At 34.7% G+C, this 7,924-nt stretch overlaps 1 protein-coding gene across 2 annotated transcripts; it reads right to left on the bottom strand.

Moving 5' to 3' along the window:
- Window positions 1-2,013: 2,013 nt before the first annotated feature.
- Window positions 2,014-7,243, bottom strand: LOC110885947 (ubiquinone biosynthesis O-methyltransferase, mitochondrial). 2 transcript variants are annotated; one of them, XM_022133689.2, is made up of 11 exons: window positions 7,098-7,243; window positions 6,480-6,863; window positions 6,242-6,331; window positions 5,946-6,024; window positions 5,075-5,152; window positions 4,514-4,562; window positions 4,308-4,357; window positions 4,081-4,230; window positions 3,908-3,988; window positions 3,707-3,830; window positions 2,014-2,245 (listed from the first exon to the last, which is right to left on the bottom strand). In XM_022133689.2, the coding sequence occupies exons 2-10, from the start codon at window positions 6,704-6,706 to the stop codon at window positions 3,720-3,722; spliced, it is 915 nt and encodes a 304-aa protein (XP_021989381.1). In that variant the 5' UTR covers window positions 6,707-6,863; window positions 7,098-7,243; the 3' UTR covers window positions 2,014-2,245; window positions 3,707-3,719. The 2 variants fall into 2 exon arrangements, with proteins under 2 accessions (XP_021989381.1, XP_021989380.1); XM_022133688.2 differs by lacking the exon at window positions 2,014-2,245 and having other exon boundaries at window positions 3,552-3,830.
- Window positions 7,244-7,924: the final 681 nt, after the last annotated feature.

The following is a 7,924-nucleotide window of genomic DNA, read 5'->3' as shown; positions in this document are numbered from 1 at the left end:
GTGTTATTAAATAAAAGATCGTTTAATTCGCGGAATATTTTAGAATTGGAATTGGAATTTGTATAGGAATCGAATTTGAATGACTTGGATTTGGAAATTAAACATTCCAATTGGAATTCGAAATTGTTGGAATTAGAATCTCAATTCCATTTTTGATGTGTTTGGTTGTCAAATGAATTGGAATCCATCATCCCGGCACCCACCACCCCCGATTCGGGTCAAAACGGTTCCGGAGGGAACGGTACGGGTCAAAACGGTACAGGTCGAAACAGTTCGCATCGAAACGGTTCACGTTGAAACAATACGGGTTGAAACGGTTCTCGTTGAAATGGTTCGTGTTGAAATAGTTCACGTCGAAACGGTTCGCCTCGAAACGATTTGCGTCAAAGCAGTTCCGTTCCAAACGGTTCGAGTTGAAACGGTTCGGGTGGAAACGGTATGGGTGGAAACGGTTCGGTTCCAAACGGTTCGCGTCAAAACGGTTCGAGTTGAAATGGTTCGGGTCGAAACGGCCCGCGTAAAAGCAGTTCGGTTCCAAACAGTTCGGGTCGAAACGGTTTATGTTGAAATCGTTCGGGTCGAAACAGTTCGTGTCGAAACGGTTCGCGTCAAAGCACTTCGATTCCAAATGGTTCGCGTCAAAACGGTTTAGGTCGAAACAGTACGGGTCGAAACGGTTAGGGTGGAAACTGTACGGGTCAAAACAGTTCGATTCCAAACGGTTCGTGTTTTGGTTCAAGTCGAAATGATTCGGTTCCAAACTGTTCGCGTCAAAACGGTTCGAGGTGAAACAGTACAGGTTGAAACCGTTCGGGTTGAAATGGTGCGGGCCGAAACGGTCCAAGTTTCCAATGAATTTACTTTAATCTATACTATATAATAAAAGAAACCAATAAAAGGACACATGTCATTCATTGGAGCCATCTATTTTTTTAGTTTTTCTCATCTCTACCTCCTACTTAATTATAGATAATTAATATTAATTAAAAGATAATTATAAAATTATATTAAATTTAATATAAATTTAAACAATTCGTATAGAAGATAATATAATCTTTTGAAATGTTTATTAGATTTCAAAATTATTTATCTTGAAATTAATAAAAGTCGTACACTAAATATAAATTAATATAATGTAAAGAGTTAAATGTCATTTTAGTCCCTGTGGTTTGGGCTATTTTATCAATTTAGTCCAAAGGTATTATAATACACAAGGTTTATAAAGATTTTTTCATTATTAATTGGTATATAAAATTACATGTGCTCAACCCATACAATACATGATGTTTTTAAAAATGTAACTTTTTTCATTATTTCATATACAAAATTAAATTTACTTAACCCGTACAATACACGGGGTTCTTAAAGATATAACTTTTTTTATTGTTTGAAATATAAAATTACATTTATTCAACCCATGTAATAAACGAGATTTTTAAAGATATATAGTTTATTATTTAGTATATAAAATTACATTTATTCAACCCGTGTAATAAACGAAGTTTTTAAAGATATATATATTTTTTTATTATTTGGTATATAAAATTATATTTATTCAACCCGTGTATTACACGGGGTTCTTATAAAATTACATTTATTCAACCCGTGTATTACACGGGGTTCTAACCTAGTTCTTCACATATAGGAAGGATTTTGAATTCTTTTAGCTAAAGGAATTCCATGCCCAATTACAATTTCAATTCTCTTGTCAACCAAACACACAAAGATTGGAATTGAGATTCCAATTCCAACAAATTTTGTGAAGATAGAATTCAGAAATTCCAATTCAATTAAATTCCATTGGATTCTTGCGAACCAAACAACTCTGATCTCAAAATTGATGTTCGCTTATGCAGTATCAGTTTAAGGAAATAGGAAAATAGGATTTTTTTACAAAGAGTGAATCGAATTAGTTTTTTACTTCAGAATTTGAATTTGTACAATAGTTTCCGCTAAGGTTTTAACATTATTGAAACTACCATGAGCATAAGGTGTTAGCAATTTAGAATCATATAATACTAATAATAGATCAATATAATTTCATTGCACAATTCGACACCTACTTGTTCCAAATCAGATCCCTCAAAAGGTAGGTACTCCCATTCTTTCAACAACCAAAAAGTTTCACATTTTTTTAACATTGATATTGATAAAGTTGCTCAATTAGACTAAATGGAGTCTTCAGGGTATGGACAAAGTTCCCACTCTTGCACGTAGGCGTCACATAGGCTATGTAGGTTTTGTCCTGCACATAAAAAACGCAAGGGGTGGTTAAGGGCAAGGGCAAAGGTTGGAAATAAAAGAAAATTTAAGTGGGTCAAGGTTGGAAGAGGGGCATCGCCCTCTTGGTATGTTGGTGGGGTTGGTGTTGGGGCGTGGAGGGGGTCTCACCTCCCCTCTTCACGCCACCACACCGTGTGGTCTTAGATACAACAGCTGAATTACATGCGTCTTCAACAACGTGAATATGATCAAGCTCACTATCATGATATGATTATAATTGTTGATTCAACTATATGATTAACTAAAGTGATACAATTGTTGTCTGCTGCTATGTTTTGTCTTTGGTTTCACCTTTTTTTTTCTCATTTTTAATGTTATTATATATTTGATTGTTCGATGGTAGTAATGAGAATATAACATATGTGAATGCTAGATGTTAAAAGTTAAAGAGTTTGCGTGATAATTGCAGTTCGGGTCTTACCTGACCCAAAAAGCCTTTAAATCGAGTTGATAGATATCCAAACACTGTAAGTTAATGACTATGAGGAAAAGATGTACTTAGTCCACCACCAAATGAAACCTGACCCAACCTTTTTTCAACAATCTATTAAAAAAAACAAATGAAAGCGTAATATGGCTTTTGTTGATTGTTGACGTGGTTAAAAACTTAAAATGGTTCACTTAAACCATTGAGTTTGTTAATGTGGAAATTTATGTGGAAAACATGGTCAACATATCATTTCTACATGGTTTTCACATATGATAGGCACGGTTTTACTTTCCACACGTGTGGAAACTGCCTAATGTTTCCACATTCAAGCTTCACGTGGTTCTTGAATTAACCCACCTCTCAAATCCAAACCATCCAAATATCCATACTTTCCCGCGAAAAAACAACCCGCCAAATCGTCCAACGATTTCTCAACCCGCCATTCGATTCCACTGCTATTAAGTAGGAGAGTGGCGCCATTATTGCTGGGAACACTAGTTTGGATGAGAATGGAATGGGGAGTACAACTGAAGAATCAACTTATCAGGTTGGGGTTTCAAGGTTTTAACTTATGTTTAAAATTGTTCGGTTCAGTTAAGTCGGTTAGTTTTATTATGGTTAGGTTAATTTGGTTATTTCCTCACCCTTATGTTCATACTTGTGCTAGCCATTAGTAGGCATGTGCGCGTTTCATTTCGGGTTGGTTTCGACTTTTGAGCTCCCACCGAACCATTGGTTAATTGTCCAGTTAAGTTAAGTCGGTTAATTCAGTTAGGGTTAGTGATAACAAAAAGATGACTACACGTAACAGGACTTGATTAGGAAATATAAGAACCACTGATTAAAAAAATTATCTTGATGAACAAAGTCTATAAGTACAAGGGTAAGATCTAAAATCGTTGTAATGTTACTACTGTAACTGCATTTCTAAAGGGCAACCAGAGGGATTACTTATTGATACAAAGAACAAGAAGATGAAAAACAAGAGCATACCATTCTAAACTGATTAATTATTGGCTGTTTTTATACCGAAGGCGATGAAATTGACGCCAATATCATCAGTAAGAGACCATTGACCGGTCAACGGGTCATATGCAAAGCCAGCCATCTCTTCAACCTACAGAAACACTATTAGATAACTAAACAATAAAAAATTATGGTGATGTGATGAACTTAGATTATGTATTTTCTTACAGAGATTGAAGCGCGCTGCAGTATCAATACTAGTTCTTCGGGAGTTAAAAAACTCGACCATTGATGTGTGCCCTTAGGAAGCTGTTTAATATATACAACTTTAAAACTTGAAAGCAAAAAAACAAAAAGAAATAGAAAAAACGACAACTGCAACTAGATTGTTGTTTTCATACCCAATGCAGGATGTATTCTGCTGCAACAATTGCAGTTGCGTATGCTCTCATAGAACGGTTAATTGTTGAGATGACGGTGGCCCCATTAGACACAGTTAATGATGACAAGGATTTGCAAAACTCAGCGGGATCGGCCACGTGTTCAATTACCTGAGAATTGTTCAGATAACTGTATCAGCATTTTAGTGGGAAAAAATTGCGACATTTTTAAAGGTGAGCCATCATACCTCTAAAGCAATAACTGCATCGAACGTCATCTGCTCTTCAACCAAATTTTCTGTTCACATAGTTGTACATAAATATTTTTATACAATTCAACTTGTAAAAGATGGATATCAAAGAAGAAGAAAAAAATAGGCGTTGTTGGCTTTCATAGACAGGGCAACAACTTTATATGACAAAAAGGAAAAGTTAAATAAAGTCTAGTAGGTACCGGCAGTTGTACAACGATATTCAATTGATGAAGCTACTGGATCCAGATCCTAACAAAGCAAGAAATGTGGTGGATTACATGTCATTATGTACCCATAATAATACTAAATAAAGACAATTTCCTTTCCGTGATGCCCCAAACTATACGCAAGAATTCCTTTTTGGTAAAGTTAAAATTAGTAGTCATAAAAATGTTCACGGTGCTGATTTTGGCGCACAAACTCTTCTATTTTCTCATTATGGAAGGTATTTTTTTAGATATTTGGTGAACAGTCCAGCATGTTAACTAAGTTATGTGCTTAATCTGACATACCATATTTTTATTGGACGAAGGGTGTATTGTTTTATGAGGACTATGATATTATGTGTTATTGAACTTATAAATATATAAAACAGCCCACGTTTAAGGTTATACAAAGCAAGGTTGTCTATTGAGTACCTAGTACCTAACCGGTTAAACAGGAAATAAGTGGATACTTACTTTATGCAGTCGAGTTTTTATATAAAAACACATGTGTATTCCCAAATTATAGTGCAAATATAAGGTTGAAACTAATCATACCGCATGAAGTCGTGCAATCTTGATATTCTTCTCCACAGCATCTATTCCTGTCACTGAAGCCCCCATTCGAGCCAAAGGCTGACAAGAGTCAACACAAATTTTAATGCTTGAGTCAGTACAAGTATAGATATAAAAAAGTAGGGTAAAGTTCTTGTACAAATAATCTTAACATACTAAACATACAAATTGAAGGAAAACTTAAAAAGACAAGGTGGCATTTTTGTAATTATCAATAACTATCAAAGTTACTCTACAAATATACCTAAAAAAACCTAACCACTCCCCCCACCCCCAAAAAAAACCTAAACCCCCCACCCCCCAAAAACCTAAAAAAAACCTACCCCCCCCCCACCCCCAAAAACCTAAAAAAACCTAACCCCCCCCCCCCCCCCAAAAAAAAACCTAAAAAAACCTAACCCCCCCCCCCCCAAAAAAAAAACCTAAAAAAACCTAACCCCCCCCCCACCCACCCAAGCTAAAATGCTAAAAACTAAACCCCCCAAAAAACCTAAAAAAATAAAAAAAAAAACACACAAATTATTTTATTTCATTTTTTTAACATTTTTTATTAAAAAATCGCTACTTTTAGTAGCAGCCAAAAAAAAAATTTTTTTTTTTTTTTGCTAACGAAGTGTAGCGATTTTTTAATAAAAAATGTTAAAAAAAATTTGTGTTTTTTTAGGTATTTTTTGTTGTAACTTTGATAGTTGGTGGTAATTACAAAAATGCCACCTTGTATTTTTGGGTTTTCCTTCAATTTGTATGTTTAGTATGTTAAGATTATTTGTATTTGATCTTTTGCCTAAAAAAGTAAGACACTGAGAAAGCATGCATATATTAAGTGGACAATGCCTTGAATACGAACGTATACCTCAGATAAAATGCCTCCTCCACAACCAACATCTACAAATTTCAGCCCTTCAAATGGTCTTGGAGAAAACGGATCTTTGCTGAGAAAGATAACAATCATTATAGCAAGTGCTATGTATGCTATAAGATGCTATGTTGACAATGCAACCGAGACGAATGCATAAGTGTAAGTTCAAGAAGTTTTTCTCTATGTGGTGAAGATTTAGTAGTCACGGACTCTTATAATGCGATGCAAGTCGTGCATAAAAAGAAATTAACATCGGAAATAACAAACGCTAGATGAAAAGAAAACAATACCCAAAATGTCTGCAAAGAGTGGACCGAAGAAAAGCTAGCCTTGTCGGATTCATAACATGCAACGGCTTAAAAGGTCCTTCTGCATCCCACCTGTCCACAAACAATATCTTTCATCAAAAAGGGAATTACAAGTCAACAATTAAACAAAATATACGGCGATGAAGTTGATAAATAACCATGGTGATATCCAAGTTCTTAATACTGCCAATAATTTAAAAAAAGTAAATGAGTTTAATACCAAGTATCAGCTATAGCTGCAAATTTGGCTAGTTCAGTTTGGTTCAAAGAAGAAGCAAAAGCAGCAGGCGGTGGAGTAGTTGCATAAGGCCTATTGTGAAGAAGGGGCTGGAAAGCTGCAAGAACTGCATAATCGGAACTAATACTTGAATTATGTAGGGAAAGACCCCTGCTTCCGGATAAGTTTTGCAGTCGGTATAGACTCCTCGAAAACATCCTGCGAAACATCGTCACTGCCTAGGATGATGTCTGCTTAATCTTTGAGTTTGATCCTTAACAAACACATACAGATGGCAGTTCTTCTATTGTTTCTATAGAGCTCGGAATCGCCGATTCTCTGATGATGACCTTTTCCCTTGTGTTATCTAAGTAGCTTGTTTCCAAACTGTCATACAAACATTTCATCAAACAGTTGGTGTGCAAAAATAAAATACCCAACAGCCCAATTAAAAACTAACATCCACACCACAAATAATTATTATACACATACAAAAAAGGTTCTTTTAGAAGAATTAAACCAGAAGGGTTTTATAACGATGCAACAATAACAATTACAAAAAAAATTAGAAAACATGGTGCCCTAAATCAGTAGATAAATGATATTCCGTTACTTATGTACCTGATTTTGACGCCAGAATCAATTGTAAGCTCTGATAATTGGCTCAAAATCTGAACTTGAATATCAAAAAAATCAATTGTAAGTGTATCCTACTACGTGGGTGTTTAAGAGGTGGTTGATGTGTATGTGATGCAGTTAACTCCAACGGGATTCCTTTCTTTTTATTAATTAGAGTAAACTGCAAAAATGGTCCCTAAGGTTTGATATTTTTGTCACTTTAGTCCATAACTCAAATCTTTTGAATCTAGGTTCTTGTGGTTTCAATTTTGTTGTCATTTTCATCCAAAAACAAAACCTGGTCAGATTTTTCAGTTAACATCCAGTTTTTTTGGTCTTTTTCTCCCTTTTAAAGAAGGGAAAAATGGTCCGATTTTTTTAATTTTTTATAATAAAACGTTAAAAGGCCATTTTGCCCTTCATTAAAAGAGAAAAAAAAGACAAAAAAATTGGATGTTAACTGAAAAATCTGACCAGATTTTGATTTTGGATAAAAATGACAACAAAAGTGAAACCACAAGGACCCATATTCAAAAGGTTTGAGTTTTGGACTAAAGTGGCAAAAGTGACTAAACCTCATGGACCATTTTGACAGTTTACTCTATTAATTAAATTAAAACATACCCTTTAGTTGTAAGTTGTAACCAGTTTTCTATAACCGGGTGAGACATCAAACCGTATGTTTTATTGGTCAGACCAGATTTAAAAACCGACAACATTTAATATAGACTTTTGAAAATGTAGAAGTCTTCAAAATTATGATAAAAATACTAATTGTAATTAAAGGATAATAGAGAGGAATAATAAACAAAAAGGATGTAGTAACATTC

Source organism: Helianthus annuus, chromosome 10, assembly GCF_002127325.2.
Source record: "Helianthus annuus cultivar XRQ/B chromosome 10, HanXRQr2.0-SUNRISE, whole genome shotgun sequence".
Lineage (NCBI taxonomy): Eukaryota > Viridiplantae > Streptophyta > Magnoliopsida > Asterales > Asteraceae > Helianthus > Helianthus annuus.
The sequence above is the reverse complement of the archived record's forward strand: the minus strand, read 5'-3'. Positions and strand labels throughout refer to the sequence as shown.

Coding starts and splice junctions, on each gene's coding strand:
- LOC110885947 (XM_022133689.2), bottom strand. CDS start 6,706: ATGTTTCGCAGGATGTTTTCGAGGAGTCTATACCGACTGCAAAACTTA. Junction 6,332..6,479: donor GCAGCTATAGCTGATACTTG/GTATTAAACTCA, acceptor GTTTGTGGACAG/GTGGGATGCAGAAGGACCTT. Junction 3,831..3,907: donor TGCAGCGCGCTTCAATCTCT/GTAAGAAAATAC, acceptor GTGTTTCTGTAG/GTTGAAGAGATGGCTGGCTT.